Source organism: Poromitra crassiceps, assembly GCF_964638095.1.
Source record: "Poromitra crassiceps genome assembly, chromosome: 1".
In the NCBI taxonomy this organism is placed as follows: domain Eukaryota; kingdom Metazoa; phylum Chordata; class Actinopteri; order Beryciformes; family Melamphaidae; genus Poromitra; species Poromitra crassiceps.
The window spans coordinates 110317305-110337577 of NC_139623.1; the positions used below are offsets into that span (position 1 = coordinate 110317305).

General features: G+C 44.0%; 1 protein-coding gene across 2 annotated transcripts in view; it reads right to left on the reverse strand.

Moving 5' to 3' along the window:
* dgkb (diacylglycerol kinase, beta) overlaps window positions 1-20273 on the reverse strand; it is a gene marked incomplete at both ends in the record, with an annotated part of 171242 nt that overhangs the window by 104150 nt on the left and 46819 nt on the right. For both annotated transcript variants that reach the window (XM_083636690.1, XM_083636689.1), the window contains 6 exons: window positions 4020-4094; window positions 5080-5153; window positions 12038-12139; window positions 15120-15218; window positions 15554-15670; window positions 17390-17478. In XM_083636690.1, the coding sequence (XP_083492816.1) occupies window positions 4020-4094; window positions 5080-5153; window positions 12038-12139; window positions 15120-15218; window positions 15554-15670; window positions 17390-17478 (556 nt within the window). The remainder of the gene's footprint in view (window positions 1-4019; window positions 4095-5079; window positions 5154-12037; window positions 12140-15119; window positions 15219-15553; window positions 15671-17389; window positions 17479-20273) is intronic.

The following is a 20273-nucleotide window of genomic DNA, read 5'->3' on the forward strand; positions in this document are numbered from 1 at the left end:
TGTTAGGTGAACCCCACCTGCCTGGATTGAGACTTTGAATGAACAGCCCCGAGAAGGGAAGAATTTAAGTTGGATTTTGAATGGACTAATGAATAAAACAACGCGAGAGCGTTTAAACCTGCTTTTTGAGTCTTGGCTTGCATCAGAGTTGCCACAACACACACACTCACCCCATCTCTCTCTCCTTCTCTCCCTCCGAGAGAGGTCTCCTCCTCCGAGAGAGAGAGAGAAATTTCCCTGCTGCAGACGGGACACGCCCACACAGTCCGCGGGAGAAAATACACTCTAAAAACTAATTGATTCTCATGACTTTTGCCATGACTGTCAAACCTAAATTTATATACTTTGCGACGTTCATCATCGTTCAAATTTGGCTGGTGGCTTATTAACATAGGGTCCTGTGATGTGATAAACTCAAAATGCTAAATAATAAAGAAATATTTCTGGTTTCCAGGGACTTTAAGTACCAGAATTATTCACAGGTCTGACAACTCGAACTCCTGAGAAAAGGACTATGACTCCTGCTGAGAAAAAGCAAACTTCATGGGCCAGGGGAGCTACTCTCGATGCCTAGTAATATAAAACTGGGGTGTCTGTCTGTCTGTCCGATTTGTGACGGAAGTTATGTCACTGTGTGTTTGTTGAATGCATTTGCAATTGCACAACTGTGATGTCACTCAAGTAATTGTGATGTCATCATTGATGTCACTCGAACAAATGTGATCTTATCTTCTATTGAGTGCCAGCCACTTTTGGAGAACGGACGCTCCCAGTGCCAGAGTTTTCAGAGCGTTTTCAGTGATTTCTCGAGGCCCACAGAATATTGTGTGATATTACTATGTAAACACCGAACACGCACAAAGAACGAACTGGCTCTATTGTATCATCAGCAAAAAAAAGTTTATTGATACCATTTTCCGTTCTTTAGTTATGAGCCGGAGAAGATAGGTCGTTTTGAGCAAATACAGGCGTTTCAAATTATTAGCTGAGATATTCCGCCTTTTGTGAAATGCAGCATTTCAAGCACATTCACTGAGTCTGAAGATAATATTTTCTGATGTAGTGACGTGGTGTAGTTGTGTGATGCCCTGCGTGCCCCACCCCCCTCTCCCCCCCTCCCCTCCTCAGCTGCAAACTCCTCCCCACACTACACAGCCTCACGCACCCACTCTATTTTCGGAGTGCTCCGTTTGTGTGTGCCGGGCGGCTCCCAGCGCGATAGGGAAGAGCCAAACCGGACTGCTGAATGGTTTGGCGTCGGGTGCTGCTTTTCTGGTGGCTAATCGTGTGGAGAAACTATACAGACAGACAGACAGAGACAGAGGGGCTCAGTTGTGTGCGCGGATTGACTCCTGTTCGCAGCCAATGTCAGCTCCAGACAGAGCAATCTATATGGCTCTGGCTGCAGCATGCATCGGTTTCTCTTTGATCACGGCTTTTTCCTCCTGTTTCTCAGGACCTGTCTCTAATCTGGAGAGCACTGTCGCCACCTAATGGGTTTGTAAAATAGGTTAGAACACGGCTCTCTCGAATACTCGATTCTGATTGGTCAATCAACAATATTCACCAGTCATTATTTCTCGACAACCGACCGCTGCTCTGCCACACCTGGATTAATCAGTTGATAAGAGCTTTTTGTCAGCAAACACTACTAATTAGGCCAACCAGTTGCAGCTGTGGTGTCTTGTGTGCCAATTACGAATGAAACTGCTTTGCCGTTGAAAACGCTATTAAAAAATCTATTTGAATAATTATTTTTGTCAGATTATTGAATGATTTAGTTGTAGGCCGTGTTCTAAGCGGGATAATGTATATTGAGGCGGTGATTACTGGGAAATAATGACCTTCAGGTGAATGATTAAGCCCTCCGCTGGCGCGTCGGGCTCAATATCACCTGTCGGTCATTATTTCCCCCGTAATCACCGCCTCAATATACATTATCCCTTACTTATAGACCTCCAATAGCTACAATATTTGTACAGGAGATGCAGAAGGCTTTGATCGACGTCCCACCGTCAAAAAACGCATTGGACGTCGAAAGACGTCCTTTGCACTCTACGTCACTATTTAATTGGACGTCGAAAGACGTCCATGGCACTCAATGAGTTAATATAAAATTGAGTAAGTGGCTTCCACATCCTGTCTGTCAGTCACAATTTTTTGAAGCGATGCAGCTGTTTGTAACACGAGGTGTCTGTTTGTAGCATATGAACTGCACCGCTTACTTCAGCACCTGGGTGTGATTTTTAAAGCACCACAGGTCTTTGCACACAGAGTCCGAATTGTTCGCTGCGTTTTTTTAATCCGTCATCCGGAAAAAAAAACGTCACGCACACTGAGTCTGATGCGTTAATTATCCAATATTCATTGCGAAAATTCGCAATGAAAAGAAAACTACTGTGATCCTATTGATCCAGAACAGCGGCTGGCAGTGCGTATGTGTGGCTCTCTCTCAGTCTCTCACTCACCCCACACACACACACTCACACACACACACACACACACACAGACACACGTGTTGATGACACAAATAAATGTTGTTGTTTTTCGTGCATCAATTTCGGACGAAAAAACAGACTGTGTGCAAAGTCTTTTACCGTCATTTTAATGTAAAAATGTGTGATTTTAACTTTGAATTCTCTAAACTGATACAGTAAAAATGCTTAATTTTGTGTTAATACATGCATGCAGTCAGGGTTAACCATATCAGTCATTGTCAGAACTTATGGAGCAATAATATGTTTTTACAGCACATCCATTTTCTGAAAGGAAGCTATTTCAAGGTACAAATGTGGGACTTTAACTTTGAAATTCTCTAAAATGATATAGTAAAAATGCTTGATTTTGAGTTATGCAGTCAGGATTGTCCTGAACTCAAATATATCAGCCATTGTCACACTTTTTTCTCTTACAACCCAAAATCAGAGAATGAAATAATGTCCATCACAATTGAATGTATAAGGCTTAAATCTGAGATGAAGCTCTGCTGCTCAATCTTTTGTAGGTTTTTGCTCCTGCGTGTGCCACCGTGCATTTATTTTTCATAAGGCACAGGGGACTCTGTTTTCACAGCTAAGCAAAGCCAAACAAGGGAGCAGCACGGCCGTGAGGCATTCCTGTGCTGGACGCAAACGGCAAAGTGAAGGAGTCTCCTGCATGTAAATGATCCATTGGTTTTCTTAATCAAAGGTGTGAAAAATAGGAGACCCAGTGCTGCCGTGCAGGCGGCTACAGCACAGTGCGGAGATGCTCTTGTCTGTATGCGTGATCACACGTGGTACGGCGACAATCTCACTCAGTCATCTGTGTCGCCGTCCCTCCGTCCACATATAGCCTTATGCATATGGAGCCAGCGCTCGTCTAAGGCGCTCCGCACGACGCTGCCGTCTCAACTCTTTGTTATGTGTGATCTCACCTTAATTGTGTCTGTACCATGTGTGAACGGTCTAATAACAAAGGCCTCTCTTGCATGTGAGTTTGGTTATTATGTGTGAGCAAGAGCAGAAAACAGTGTGTTTGTAAACAGAAGATCATTAGCCAATATGATTTGTGAGGTCACTTCAAGTATTGGTCATAAAAGGTTATAACTTTATACTTACTTTCTGTTTGTCTGTCTGTCTGTCTGTCTGTTTATCTATTTGTTTATTTTTGGGCCAATAACAAATAAGGTTTTAGAAGAGAGAGAAAAATATTTGAGCAGAAACAAATTTGACCAAATTGGATTTATAATGCAGTTAAAATGCCAAATTTGAACAAGATTTCTGATCTCATCACCCGGAAAATATCAAGTAGTGCAAACAATAATTTTCGTCTTGCAGTGAATGAATTGTCCATTGTCTTTGTCTATTCTAAAATACCACTTATAAAGAAATAATGCAATTTCACTCTATGTACTACTACGGAACACCAGAAAACATGAATCAACTATTTGATTAAGAATGTCTTTAGACACAATATCTACATGCCATTGACCCACTTAAGGAACCGATCACTCTTCCAGTGTGTGGTCGCCAACGTACCCTGGCATGGGTCCGTTCTTGGCCAGGTTGTACACTTGTCTTGGGTTCAGAAGATACTGGAACTTTCTGTAAATCCTGCGAGAGGGTAAGAACACAAGGAATTAGGGAGCTGCATCACATCCATCCACAACAATAATAAATCAAACACACTGCAAAAAAAAGACAAGTTGCCAAGAAAAGTTGAAAAGTGATTAGATTCTTGTTTCCAGACCTATCAAGCTTATTTCATTATATTTTTAGTCAAATTATCTCACTGCACTGGAAGATAATCTTGCTGGTTCCAATACATTTTAGTTTCTTGCCAATATGACTTATTTTGAGAAATTATTACAAATAATTTAACTTTTACCAAGTAAATTAAACAAGTTACATTCTCCTGAGTCCTGAAAGAAAGAAAGAAACGTTAAAACTGGTCAAATTACTGCATGTAAGATACAACAACAAAAAGCTTGAGAAGTCTGGATACAAGATGAACATAACATAACATAAGATTGTGCCGTGCATGACTTCACAATGCACAAGCCTGACTCAAATATCATACGCAGTGCTTAAAGCCACAGTATGGGTGTCACATTCTGTCATATCAGCACTGACACAGACAAACGTCCAATCAGAGCAGGGCAAGGTGCCGGACTGGGCAGCTGGGTGGGACATACCCAATGTCCCCTTGAGGAGAAACCATTAGAAAGACTAATTCATTTTAATTTCAATTTCATTATATCAACTGGCTCAAGTCATATTTTGATCTCATAATTTAAACAAATGAGGGCCGGCGTAATAAGGAGTGAATGAATATGTTTCAGTAATAAGCCAATTAGCCCTGGGTGAAAGAAGGGGGACCAGGCAGGGACATGACAGAGAAGAGGGGGAGGGGAGAGAGATCTGAAGGAGGTGGAGGTGGTGACTGGTGCGTTAGCTAAATGTTATTGTGTTTTTATTTGACTCGGTAAGCCTGCAGCACTTGGCAGCCAGAAGCCACACAGCCACTCTTCCCTGTACGTCTGAAAAGCAGAGGGCTTAGAGGCCTCTTGTAGCGTGTTGAGACAGATTGTGTACTTACCGATCTCCCTGCTTCCCCCCGCTCTTGGGATTGACAAACACTAGCAGAGGATGAGTGCCCTCTGTTGTTGTGATCTGAATAGGAGATGCCAAAACAAAACCGTTGATGTTCGCTAGAACTTCAGAATGCTTCAGAGGAATGTGCTTTCGTGACGTCTCCACAGATATTTTCTTTTCAAACAGCCAAACAATTCTGCTTATTGTTTTGTACTTTTCTCATTCCCATGACAAGAGAAATGCATGGCCGTCACCTGGGGCTGGCTGGGCTGCAGCGCGGCGTGGGCCTTCACCATTCCTTCGCCTGAGTCCAAATTGAATCTATTGTTAATTAAATGAACTAATTATAATGTGGTGAAAAGATAAAGCAATAGTCAAATTTATTCACACGTGAATTATCTAAAAACTCACATCAGAGGAGCGTCCAGGGCCAACGTTCACTGCGAGCGGATAGTTTTCTGACCTGCTGCATGTCTGACACTGACAGTGACTGGCGTTTTGGGTAACAAGCAGGCCAAGGTCAGCTTTCAGTTTTTTTTACAGATTATGAAAGTGCAGATTGTAAGCTTTCATACATTGAAATCTGAAAAGAGTGGAAGAAGATGCTTATTTGAATGTCCGTAGGCTACTCCTGAAAGCAACATTCAGAGAAAATTACCCTAAAAGTTGGTGAACCAGCTTGGTTTGCCCTGAACAAGTTTTCCTAACCTAAGTTGCTAAGAAATTATTTAGTGATCCTAAACTGCTATTTGTTATATTAAGTGAGTCCTTCAACATCTAAACTTGCATAATACATGTATGTAAAAAAGGGGGGCGGGGGTTGGGGGGGTCTTGATTTGTGCGATTTCACAGTTGCCGGATCGTTGTTACCCCTTGACCGTGTCACAATTGATCAAACTGACTAAATAATAATATCTAGTCAGTCACAATACTTTGATCCACTTGCCTCCAGAAATGTAGTTGATAGAAGGGTATTTCAGAAGCTGTGGTGGCAAATGATATGAGATGCCTCAGGCTTCAGTGACCTGACGCTCCTGGATATGCAGTAAAACAACCCATCTATCTCAGACTAAATCAATACTCTCAACCTGATAACTCATAATTCACAATTCCCTCCTAATAGCTATTTGTCACTGCTTCCTAATTGGCAGGGCCGTTTGTCTGGTGTGACAGGGGCAGGTCCGCGAGGGAAAAGGTTTCCCGGTCGCTCCGAGTCGACCGGTAGTGAAACGGTGGGATCGGCGCTGGAGGCAGGACCGACACTGCGCCACGTAAACAAGCTCTAATCCAGCCGGGCCCCCGTTTGAATTGCTCTTCCTGCCGCTAGTCTGCAACAACTCGCCCGGTGCGCTCCCTGACACAGATGAAGCGCTTAACTCCCCCTGTCTGCTATCTCAGCAGGCCAAGGGTGAATTAATGAGCTCCCTGTCCAGTCCAGAGTGATCCATTACTTCCTGTAATTATAAATAATAATCCTGATTATTACGCTGGTTAGCCGGCGAGAGGCAGAGATGGATGTGCTGGGATATGATTCATCATATTTCTCTCCCAGCCACGCGCAGACGAGCCGTCGCCACAGACGGCGGCAGGCTTCCATCGGCAGCATGCTGGCTGACAGATATTCGAGAGGATCAGGCCGGACTGGGCTCTGCTGTAGCACACTGATTAGCAACAGGGCCTGCACAGCCACATCGTACAGCCCAAGGCCAACTGAATCTCACTCCAAAACACCATATTCACCGTTTGGCACAAAACTGATGCCGACTCTCTCAAAATGATCGATGGCATGAAGGAAAGGCACATTATGGGTTACTTATGAGTCAGCTTACAATAACCAACAATTACAAAATACATTTACATTTAAAAATTGAGAATTGAGAAATCTAGCAATCCAATTAGTTCCTGGTAGTAAGATTCTTCTCAAATGGATGAAGCGCTTTGAGACAAAAAACTCATAATAGCCTACTGTACTGTTATTTTATATCAAAATATGTTAGAAATTGTAAAAGTCGAGTATTGTATTATACACTGATGTGTCTCAAATCTGTTCGCCAATTCTGCCTTTTTCTTCCCTACGGCATTACTTCATTACCATTTGAAATCAGTATATGAACAAGTTTCAGATTAGATGTGATTAGAAGTGTTAATTATCCCTGCATAAAAACTGGGACATTGCAGTGGCAGCGAAAAGGATATACAAGTAAGGATGGTAGAAATAGAGAATACTGAAGAGAATACTGAAGAATCTCACTAATATAACTGGGCGGCGCCGACGGCTGTGGCAAAGCGATCCACAATTGCCCAACTGCGCATGCGCATGCCAGTTGATTGTGCGAGGCCACGCAGCGGTTGAGCCCTGCGAGCCCGTGCAGCAGCAAGACCTCAAGGGCAAACGAACGAGGTACGGTAGAAATTAACGATGAGGAGGAGGACGATGAGGAGGCACGTTAGGAATGAACGATGATGAGGAGTACGATGAGGAGGCACGATAGGAATGAATGAATGATGAGGAGGACGATGAGGAGGCACGTTAGGAATGAACGATGAGGAGGCACGGTAGGAATGAATGAATGATGAGGAGGACGAAGAGGAGGCACGTTAGGAATGAACGATGAAGAGGAGGACGATGAGGAGGCACGGTAGGAATGAATGAATGATGAGGAGGACGATGAGGAGGGACGATAGGAATGGTCGATGAAGAGGAGGACGATGAGGAGGCACGGTAGGAATGAATGATGAGGACGAGGACGATGATGAGGAGGCACGGTAGGAATGAATGATGAGGAGGACGACGATGATGAGGAGGCACGGTAGGAATGAATGATGAGGAGGACGATGATGATGAGGAGGCACGGTAGGAATGAATGATGAGGAGGCATGGTAGGAATGAACGATGAGGAGGACGACGATGATGAGGAGACACGGTAGGAATGAATGATGAGGACGACGACGATGATGAGGAGGCATGGTAGGAATGAATGATGAGGACGACGACGATGATGAGGAGGCACGGTAGGAATGAATGATGAGGAGGACGATGATGATGAGGAGGCACGGTAGGAATGAATGATGAGGAGGACGACGATGATGAGGAGGCACGGTAGGAATGAATGATGAGGAGGAGAACGATGATGAGGAGACACGGTAGGAATGAGCACTGTTAGTTCAGTGAGCATGGTGAGGGACGCTAGAAATAAGTGCACACAGCTGTTTCTAGTAACAAATAATTACAACAAAGGGGCATATTGAGGTATTAATATAACATGGTAAATGAATAGTAAATTTGGACTGCATTCAGCCGCGGCGCCAAGGGGGGGCTTGAGCCCCCCCTGAAATTAGCCAAGCCCCCCCTAAGCCCCCCCTGGAAATTTCTTTGGAGAAAAACAAAAACTTAATTTATAACAACTAAACTAGGCTAATACATCATAGTAGAAGTGAAAATTCCCAGCGTCCTTGAACACAGCATTTACACACCTCCGTGGCTGTCTGCACCGGGCCGGTCCATTTTTTATAGAGAGGTTCTCCCCCTACTGGCAAGTGATTATGGCATGGTGTGATAGAAGGACCTCCCCTCTGCTCTGCTCAAAGTGGCCTGCTCCATCTCAAAGCGTCTCACTCTCAAGTCTCAACCGCGGAAGTTAAACTTCCATACAGACATGTCAATATCTACGGAAAATGGACATAAAACAAGCGTCTAGCGTTAGTATCGCGCGCCTTTATATTGATCAATTTATTTATGTTGATGGCCATCACAAAGGAGATACTTTATTTTGCTTTGTACACGGACTGGACTGGACAGCACAGGATCGAGCGCACTGATGTTAACAGGTAGGCATTCAGGGCATGGAATTTATATTTGATATACATAATGGCTTTGTTAACACATTCACTGCCAGCCGTTTTTCAATACTGTAGTTAGCTTCTGCCAAGGTTTTTTTTTGAGGATTCTGGCTCATCTTTCAAGAGCCGAGGATTCGTTTCTGTTAGGATTTTGTGAACACACAATATTTCAAAAGAACTAATATAATGTGTGCTTTCTCTGTCTAAAAGAGTTAGTTTGTAGAGTTAGTAGTTATGTAAGCATTAGCAGTTGAATACAGCATGGTTTCAGCGTCTGAAAATTTATTCTGAGATAAACGGCTTTTTGTGAAATTCGATAGAACAGTCACTTTAACCATTCATTTTTGGCATCAGTAAGACGTCAGACATCTAAACAATAGTTTTGAACAGTCATTTCCTCCATAACAGCAGGAAACACCCCTCTCCTTCAAACTCGTCCCTCCGTGTGTGTTCTTCTTGGCTGCAGCGGGCGTGTCACAAGCTCGTTTCTGTTGCTGCTGTAACCTCGCGTCACCAGGCTCACTGCTTTGCTGCTGCTGTGCCTGTCTGCTGGCGGCCGCTGGCCAAGTCTGGATGGGCTCGCTCGTTTCTTGGAGTTTCGGTTGAGAGCTTTGATGAAGCTTTTGCGATTCTGGTCATATTTATGCTGCGTGTTTCAAAGTGTGTTCCACCCGTAATCTATTATGCAAATTTGCAATCCCGTTTTCGCCAATCCATTTTCATGAGAAAAGCTTCCTCACACTGCTTTTTGCTTGCCTTCCTCTAGTCAGGAGAGCACTGTCGCCACTTAGTGGGTCGGTGGAATGGGTTGTACACCTTCGGTGGCTCCAATATTTATATAAGAGATATAAAAGGGTTAGATGCACATCCCACGGTCAAAAAAAAAAATTAATTTTTTTGACGTATTAATACGTATTAATACGTCATTGGCAGTCAACCGTTGGATTTTTTTTGACGGATTAATACGTCATTGGCAGTGAACGTGTTAAGACTGCGTTGCCTACTGTGCTGTTGTGTTTTTTGGCCGCCATGCAATCCCTCTATAAAAAATGGGCCGGCCCGGTGCAGACAGCCACGGAGGTGTGTAAATGCTGTGTTCAAGGACGCTGGGAATTTTCACTTCTACTATGATGTATTAGCCTAGTTTAGTTGTTATAAATTAAGTTTTTGTTTTTCTCCAAAGAAATTTCCAGGGGGGGCTTAGGGGGGGCTTGGCTAATTTCAGGGGGGGCTCAAGCCCCCCCTAGCCCCCCCTTGGCGCCGCGGCTGGCCATGCGGTGCTCATGCGTGTGGTGTGAATGTGAACATAACTGTCGTTCTCCCATGAAAGTTTGTTGTTTTAGATCACAACTTCTGCGTGGGAAGTGGGCGAAGTAGGCCCCGTTTGTGTGCTCAGTCTCAGGGCGGACACTCAGACCACAAGGCCACTGAGCTGGTTTTGATAAAAGTATCAAAACGCCTGTTGTCCAGCTCAGTCACTATACAGTCTTGTTGTCACTGGTGTGATTGTTATATAGTGCAATCTATGAATGGTTCTATTTCTTTTTACTCTGGCACAGACTATTGATGAATGGATGTGCCTGTGTATGTGGCACTGTTTATTTACATATAGCCTATATGCAGTGATTAGCCTAATTTGTCTCTAAAATATAGCACATTTTAAATCTTTTGTGTAACTTGTGAATATAAACTCTTGATTTACCATCTAAATGTGTGTGCTGCATATAGCCTTGTGTAACTGGACTCATCAGTCTCAACATACAGTGTGACATAGGGCTAAATACACAGTCAGTCTTCAGCTCATTGAAGCACTTACATGCATAATGTTGGGTTGGGGATTTGGCTCTCAATGGAAAAGCAGTGGGCCCTCCTTGTCTAATAGTAGAGCCTAATTCACACCCTATCAATCATATTATTATTATTTCTTATATTAGTGGTTCTCAACCTTTTTACACAAGTACCTGAGAAATTACCACCATATGAATGAATGAGAGGGAGGGGCCCCCACGTACCACCAGTGGTACCTGTACCACAGGTTGAGAAGAGAACCACTATGTAGAAAAAGTTAGCCCCCGCTGTAAATATTTAAGCCCCCCCAGCCACAATTGGCTCGCTGGAGCCGCTACTGACTGCATTTATATAGCACTTTTATCCAAAGCACTTTACAGTGTGCCTACATTCAGCCATTCACACACCGAGGGCGGCAAGCTGCCACGCAGGGTGCTGGCACAGCCATCGGGAGCAATTTGGGGTTCAGTATCTTGCCCAAGGACACTTCGACATGCGGACTGGAGGAGCCGGGGATCGAACCACCAACCTTCTGATTGGTGGACGACCCGCTCTACCTCCTGACAGAGCCAGATTAACACCCCCAGGGGCCCCGGGGCACTGAAGCTCCCAGGGGCCCCCCTACCCATCGTCCGGATGTTTGGATGTTTTTTCGCCATATTTAGAGGAATATCTCATTTTAAATTAACATTAGTATTATACTGTTATGTTATTATTCCGTTTCTGAGATTCAGTTCCTCACTCACTCATAGGCGTTTCTAGGCTTTGCAAAGAGGTAGCACCAACAGGATAAAGATATTAGTCTGACTGGGGGGTTTGTAGGGGGGGCACGCCCCCCCTGGACAAAGAAATTTTGTACATTTTAAAGTAAAATGCATGAATCTGATGCACTCTGAGAGCAAAAGGAAGAGGCTAATCTTCACATTAATATCCTCTTCACTGTGCTGTGGCTTTACAATGATGAAAAAATAATTGACATTACATTTCCAATACAAAACAGCAGAGGGTGCCGCAGCACCAAAAGCACCCCCACTTCCCGCGCCCCTGGTCACCACTTGCCCACAGGCATCCAATGAGACTAAATCATCAGACTTAATCTTCTTGGAAACACATTTTATTTTGTCCTGATTGGTCTTAGATTTGTGTCATAGTTCTGTGGAGCCCAACATGAGCCCAACCAAAAAAAAAAAAAAAAAATTTTTTTTTTTGGAGGGCCCCTTCACCCCGAGGGCCCCGGGGCACCTGCCCCGGTTGCCCTATGGTTAATCCGGCCTTGCCTCCTGAGCCACAGCCGCCCCCCCAATAACATAATCCAGAAATAGAATTGACGTCACCTGCAGTCCTTGGCCATCCACTGTGACGGAGTTGGCTCTCTGCATCTTCCCTCGGCTGCACTGGCTGGATCTGGAGTCTTTCCTCACCGTTGCCTGCCTTTCCTGGGATCAAAGGGCAAACAATAAGGTTATTAATAGAGCAAGAAATCACTCATTGGAAAAAGTGACTACTACTCTTACAAAACGATTAATAGGACAAAAAAAAACGTTTTAATTTCTAAGACACAAGTTACAGTAACACGTCCTCGGTTGGCAAATTAATGACAGTTTTACCGACCTGGGAACCCAGAGTCTATCAGACTGACAACTAATAGACTCTGGGAGCGACGGCCGATATTTCAGGGTTTCCGGTGTAGAAGGGGTAGGACCATTTTCCCTCTTGACAATGATTCGCCGTGTTGTTGAGGGACCCCCAAACATTGCCTAAAGTGCCAAAAGGCTGAATGGCCACACCACTGTGCCATGGGTTTCAAGGTATTTGTTTGTATGAGTCTTGACAGACATGGATGCAGACTGCAACTTGTCTTGTTGCTGGAAGCATACAACCGTGAGGCGGTTATTTCTAGTTAGATATTGAATGAGGAAATTCATGTACTAATTTTCGTACTGTGCATTGTCGCACTTTGGAACTAATCTTCATAGTGATCGGATACTGTCATTTCAGCACTCTATGAAAATATGACGATCACATCCTATCAGTGAGGAGTACTCGAGTCGAGGGTGGACTCATTTTCAGGACTCGTGACTAGATTGAGCACTTGGAATCGAACAACCGTATCAAACGATATACAATTATAGATCATATTGTGTAAGAGATACTGTATCTCTTACACTATGATCTATAATTGGAAATCATTTGATACGGTTGTTTCCTTGTTTGTACCTGTCTAGGTTCGGCGGTTTATGTAAAAAAATATTTATATAATTGAATGCACTTCCGGTTTTGACTGTATTTAACCGGCATGTCCGCCTACTGCGGCACAACACTGAAGAAGGCCTGCGCGCCGAAACTGTTTGTTGCTGTGCTGCTGCCCTACCCAGACTAAGGTATTAAACCTCTAAAAGGACATTTTGTGTGCTGGCTTTTTCTGCTGTGACTTGATATGGTATGTGCCTTGCACCGGAGTTGTATATTTTTTGGAGTGTGCTCACTGTTCACTTTTTCCATTTTATGACGGTTGGCATCCTTAAATGTTGCATTACCGCCACCTACTGAATTGTATCATCTTCACAGCGCTAACTATTTACAGTGTCTACTTTCTCAGCTGTTGAGGTGGAAACACTGACATACTTCTTCAAAAGTATATATTTTTTTGCTATGTAAATGTAAAGATAGGCCTATGCGTGCAATAACGTACTGATAGTCAGCTTACTCTGTAACATGTAGCTTTTATTAGCCTCTTATGCTAGCTCCGGACCAGACAACAACGCTTCCTACTACCCAGCGTGTGCACGTCTTTCCGACAGGGCTGATTGTAATGGCAACTATCAACAACAACAACTACGGGGAACTTGGTATTGATTTATCTGACATCTTATGGGAAAGGAGTCTGTCTGTGGTACAACTCTCTCTTCACTATTCCAAGCATAAATTACACAGGATCTTCCCTTCTGTCTCACCTCTGTGTGACAGGTCTCAGTTGTCAGAGGGTACACTATCTCATGCCTTCTGGTTCTGCCCTTCTCTAACGGGATTCTGGGCCAAAATATTTGACTGGTACTCTAAGGCCTATAAAATAACCCTTCAGCCGGAGGCAGAACTCACCATCTTCGGCTGCTCAGAGTCCTCTTTGAACTTCCCTACAGCTGTGCAACAGTCTCTAACACACAAGACAACTGTTGCCAAAAAAACTAATTCTGAAGGAATGGAAGTCCTCCTCTTCACCTTCTTTCCAACTGTGGTTGAGGGACATGACCTCTGTTATACCGATGGAGAGACTTAGGTTCCTGAGGACCAATTCACTTAAAAGGTTTTCAACCATTTGGGACCCGTTTCTAGCCTACCTCGAGGAGGTTAGGGGTGACGGGTTACTCGCCTGGCTGGCTTCTCATGGTCCCCTTGTGTGGGACCCCAGGCACAATATCTCTCACAAGCACATGCACATAATCATGTTGGAATATTGAATGCCCCCCCCCCCCCCCCCCCCCACCGTGTCTGAGTGTGTTTGTTTGTTTGTCTTGTCTGTACACGGTTCTGAAAAAATTTGAATAAAATATTGAAAACAACAACAACTACTACTAACTAGGGGTGTCAAAATCGTATAATCGATGCATCACGATGCGGACGTGTGAATCGAATCGAATCGTTGACAGATGAATCGTTGAATCGCTTATGTTTAAATTTCTGCTGACATTCAGATTTTAAAGCACTTTCTAAGTAAAAAAGGGCCTTGATATTTATCTGACTGCTTGTATTAATTGATGAAAAAGTATCCATGTGCAGTAATAACACAGAAAATTGAGGATTTGATACTTGCAGCTGCAATACTTTGAACTGTATCGAGATGCATCGTGATACATCGTGGAATCGAATCGAAGACAGATGAATCGTCATCGAATCGTATCGTGTGGCCAGTGAAGATTCACAGCCCTACTACTAACTACTACAAGACATAAAGACCGAAATAGGCTACATTGTTACTGTGTCTGTCTGAGACACAGCGTTAACATTTAATATGAGCCGAATATCAGCCTGCGCTCAGCTATGTATACAGGAAGTAGACCGGACATATATTCTTCTTCTTCTCTGGGGTTTAGTAAACCGGATATTCAGGTGGGTTGTGATATGGGGTTCATTATTGTTGTCAAGTTAAAATTGTCTATATTAATATGGTGACATTATTCAATTTCGTGCAAGGGCAGGCACGTGTGTTCCACCCACTCATGTTCAGTAACTCTGGACTCAGACTCAGGTAATGGGGACTCGACTCCGACTCTTCTTTGGTGATTCGGACTCGAACACTGGGGACTTGAGACATACAGTAGCGACTTGTCTACAACACTGCATCCCGTGCAACACACAGTAAAACAAGGCCAGATCCACTGTGCCATGAGAATGATGACCAGCGGGGGGCGCTCTCACCAGAACGATGGGGCAAATGGTGTTGGGGGGCAGGATGTGATCCTTCAGGGGTCCGCAGTCACACTCAGGTTTCACATGGGAGGCACACTTGTTATGGAGCTGGAGGAGGTGGCAACAGTTATTAACAGCCAACTTGCGTCAATAACACGTTCAGCTGTACATGTTCAGGTACATTCACAGCTTGTGTCAATAACACGTTCAGCTGTACATGTTCAGGTACATTCACAGGCATTATTTGCATTACATGTGTCATTGCATTTATTTTATGTTCTATCGCCTTGCAACGGTAAAACAAGCGTTCCATGGGGTGTAAATTGGTGGAATGACTTGAGAGGCAATGAGGCATCAAAGGTGCCAAAAAATAAACCCTAAACAACAAGGAGCAGTGGGAATATAACGAGGAGGTGGCTGCCTCTCCTCGGGTGGCGGCATACCGTGATTTGGCACCACACACAGTGCAGCCCAGTCAGGCCCTGGTAACACTTAATGGTTTTGTGACACTTGTCACACTTGGTGGGGCAGTTCCCCTCCACCCAGAAATGATGCATCACCTGTGGAGAGAGGGAGAGACGGCATACAGGGGAGAAGAGAAGTGAGAAAGGAAACACGTTGCAGAAAAAACAAGATGTATACAAAGGAAAGTGGCACAACATGGAAGGAAAGCAATGAAAGAAAACAAGAAAGATAGAAAGGAGGACAGAAAGACAGCGAGGGCTGCCACTCTTTTGTCATCATATATTTCATGGACATTTCAAGCAGTTTTTGAACAAATGTTTCAAGCTGCGAGCAGCGATGATCGGGCCCTCGCACCTTCGTGCACGCGGGGATGTGCTGAGCTATATCCATCTTGCCACACCCACGCCCAAGACCCATATCAGATAAAGGTCTTTCTTCAGCCCTTCTGATGCCAACATGTTTGTGTCTTTCTTCAGGCCGTCTGATGCCAACATGTTTGCGTCAACTTTTGTGGGTTTTCGAGCATCCCTAGCACCTCAAAAACATGTCGTCATGGCCACGGCATTCGCTAACAACTCAAAAAGCTTCACTATTGAGCATCTTCAAGGTTAAACGAGCTAAACTATGCAGGTTACTTAGGTGACCAGCCGCATATTTGAGCTAAGAATGCCTACAGTACGAGAGAGCACAACAGACAATGACACACTGCAGTAATGTATGATTGTAGCCTAAATGCATTATGCGATTGTACGTTGCAACCCCTAGTGGCCAGATGATTTTTTATTTTATGTTGACATATATACAGGGTTGGACATGGTTGTTTGTCTGTTACACTCTAGGGAAGAGCAGAGCAAGGAACTAACCATTCTACACTAAAACGGATATTAGTGTGAGGGATATATATACCACTCTCATAATATGTATGTATCACTTAGGGTGTCGAGTCATAGTCTATTTTTTTATTTGTCTTTATTGAATGTTCCAAAACTGCATGTTTAACTAAGAATAGGCTCATGATTATTTCCACTCACCACTTATTTAATGTGGTTACTTTACTTTGTGGTCAAAAGTTTGGAAGGAACAATGCATGCTGGGAGATATGCAAATGTATTTGTCCAATGGGTCCAATGGCATTGCTCTCTGTCAGAACTTGCTTGGATGTCCTGATGTTGGTTTAGTAGCAAAAGTAAACACAAGTTAATAGCAGCATTCACTATAGACTCTTTAGTGAATACTTTCCACAAAATCATGAACAATGAAGAAAACCAGAAGGAATACACTTCCACTTTTACCATATAAACCAAAATTGATGTTCTGCGACAAGTTATATCATATCTACTAGCCTCTTCATTTTGCTCTCAGAGTGCACCAGATTAATGCATTTTACTTTAAAATTTACAAAATGTATCTAGACAGAGTGCACGAGGCTCAAACTAAAAAATTCCAGTAGGCTAAATCCAATAACGTTTAATGACCTCTTTATGAACACGAGCACTTTCAAGATCTTGACTATTATTTTTTTTTTTAATCCAAGCACTTTCAAGCACTTTCCCGTGGCCCTGGCAAGAAAGAGAGAACAAGAGAAAGCCACAATGAAAGAAAGCAAGAAAGTCCAATTCAAATGAGGCCAATCAAACAATGCGGTCTGTGTATGAGGCCTGTCTTTAAACCAAGCTTATTGTTGTAATTAGCAATGCTGACAAGCAGATTGAGTTGTTTTAATTCCATTAGAGGAAGAGAAGCCCTCGGTCTAAGCTCCGTGGAACATCGCTGATCCAAGCGTGCCGACTGGTAAACACTCCAATTGGACGCACCTCAGTGTTTTTCTTGGACTTGACATAGGTTTTGATGCACGATGGTGGGGCGCGGGCCACGCAGCGCTCATGGACCGTGTACTTGCAGACTGGGGAAGAGGAAAAGAAGAAACGCAGTTCAATTCTGTCAACTTCGAAGAAGAGAGAAAATCATAATTTCATACTGTATGGTTTTGATGTAATTGTTGTTAACATTGGTTTAATTTCTTAGCTAAGAGATCTCGCATAAGCCTAAACTAGACTCTGCACCTGCACAATCTTTTCATCCACTTGTATTCTTTCATTTGTTCTCGATTTTACTATGTGTAAAAAGAAAAGGAAAAAGGTGACCATTTGTAATGTGATGTAAGCTTACAAACCTATCAATATCATACAGGCAGGGAGCACGATAATAAATTATTATACCCTCCGGCTCCACTGATGAGGGATTTTGAAGGCAGATACGATAAGGATATTTTTCTATATTTTGTTGAAAGCAGACAGGAGACAGAAAAGTGTTGCAGCTTATGTTAAAGACAGTCGTGTCGGGTCTTTGAGTCATGAGGGAAAAGAGATCCAAGACACTCCTCCTTACTCTTCCTTACCCTGATGAAGGCCATGGGGTGCAAACACATTGGGCACAGTTTTTAAAGTTTTCATATTCAAGATTCAAGATTCAAGAGCAACTTATAAAGTGAAAAAATATAAAGTCCTTGTGACATATGATGGGGTGTAGGATAAAGTCCTTATTTGTGGGGCTTTCGGGTCTCGTTTGAAGAGGGGGATGGCAGTTGTGTAGAAACTGTCCCTGTGACGAGAGGTTCTGGTACTGCCAGACATCAGTCTTCTGCCAAGGGGGAGAGCCCTAAAGAGTTTATGACCTGGGTGGGAAGGGTCGGCCATGATCCTCCAAGACCGCTTCTGCGTCCTGGCAGTGTGTAGGTCCTGAAGGGATGGCAGGCTGCATCCGACCACCTTTTCAGCACGGCAGATGATGCGCTGCAGTCTGGAACGGTCCTTGAGGGCAGCAGCAGCATACCAGACGGTGATGGAGGAGGCTAGGATGGACTTGACGGTGCAGGTGTAGAAGAGTACCAGCGCTGCCTTTGGCACCTTGAAATTTCTCAGCTGCCTTCTTGGTGAGAGCACTGATGTTCAGCTCCCATTTCAGGTCCCAGTTGATGATTGAACCTAAGCCTTTGTTCACACAGGACGCCGAACGCAAGTAGACCTGAAGCTTGAAGCAGGCACAAGCTCAACCGACGCCTAACCGTTCACACAAGAAGCCTTCTCTTTTCCTCTCAGCGCCTACTCGGCGCGCCTTGAACCCACCCACAACTCCCATTGACTTCATGCCTGGCATCTTCAAGCTTCACGTGTCACGCTTGGAAAATAGGCGTGAATCCTGAACGATCGCTTGAGCGAGGCGTGACCATTAGAGGTGAGCCCTATGAGGCTGGTGTCAGGACTGATGGCTGGAGGTGCAGCTGTTGGTGTACACAGGTTCGTCAGCAAGTCTGTGGAGGACCATCCTCAGATGGAGTTGGGCACACCCAGCTGGGAGAGATTCTCATGCAGCAGTGACAACAACGTAGGTTCCTGCAGTGTCCAGCTGTGCGAGAATGTAGTGGAGGGCCATGTTTATGGCATTGTCAACAGACCTGTTGGCTCTGTAGGCAAACTGCAGGGGGTCAAGGAGTGGGTCCATGATGGATTTTAGGTAGGACAGAACAAGGTGCTCAAAGAACTTCATGACCACAGAGGTCAAGGCGACGGGTCTGTAGTCTTTTAATGCCACGGACCTTGTCTTTTTGCGGATGGGGATAATAGTTGAGGACTTGAAGCAGGCTGGAATGTGGCATGTCTCCAATGAGGTATTGAAGATGTCGGTGAACACTGGGGCCAGCACAGTGCTTTAGGGCAGAGGGTGAGACAGTCAGGTCTGGCTGGCCTTCGTGACTTCTGCCTTTAAAGAGCCTGTTAACATCTCTCTCCTGAATGCAGAGAGGTGTTGGGGGAGGGGGGAGGTTAACTGGTGCTGTTGTTTTTTGTTTTGTGTGTTTTTGTATGTTTTTTGTTTGTTTATTTTTGTTTGGGGGGGGGGGGGGGGGTCCAAGGGGTGGCTGGGTTGGCGGCCTGGTTGAGCATATGAGAGGTGTCGCAGGGGATGGGGTCAGGGCTGTGTTATCTGTCGAAGCGGCAGTAGAACTCTGTAGAATCTCAGTATAGAATTGAATATAGCCAAATACTGTCAAGGCCTTTTCAAGCTATTTTGGAGTGCCTTGAGTCTCTTTTTGCATTAAATTATTCAATTTTCATGGCATAAATTGACAAGTATTCAGTGTTTACCCCAAACCTTTTATTCTTCCATTTAGACCATTATTATATGACACTCCATTGAAAAATATTAATATAACTTTTTTGGTTTTGTTTGTTTATTTAGCGGCTCTTCCAAGCAGAGTGACCCACCACACCTATTCAATGGTAATGGAAACTCTGGGATACATTACTGCCTTTAAATGAAGAATTACATAACAAAAAACATTACCAAACAATATAAAAGGGAGCATGTGGGCAATGTTTGTTTATGATGTTTGTTTGTTTCAATTTTTATCCCACTGATGATGTCATAGGAGGCATTGTGACATCACTGAGGATGTCATCAGTGATGTCATAAGACTGATGATGTCATCAGTGATGTCATAAGAGCAAAATCATCTTAACACGTTCACTGCCATTGACGAGATATCTCGGCTTACAAAATCCAACGGTTGACTGCCAATGACGAGATATCTCGGCTTAAAAAAAAAAAAAAAAAAATTGACGGTGGGACGTGGATCAACGCCCCCCACGTCTCCTATAAAATTATTGGAGCCACCGAACGTGTACAACCCATTCCACCGAC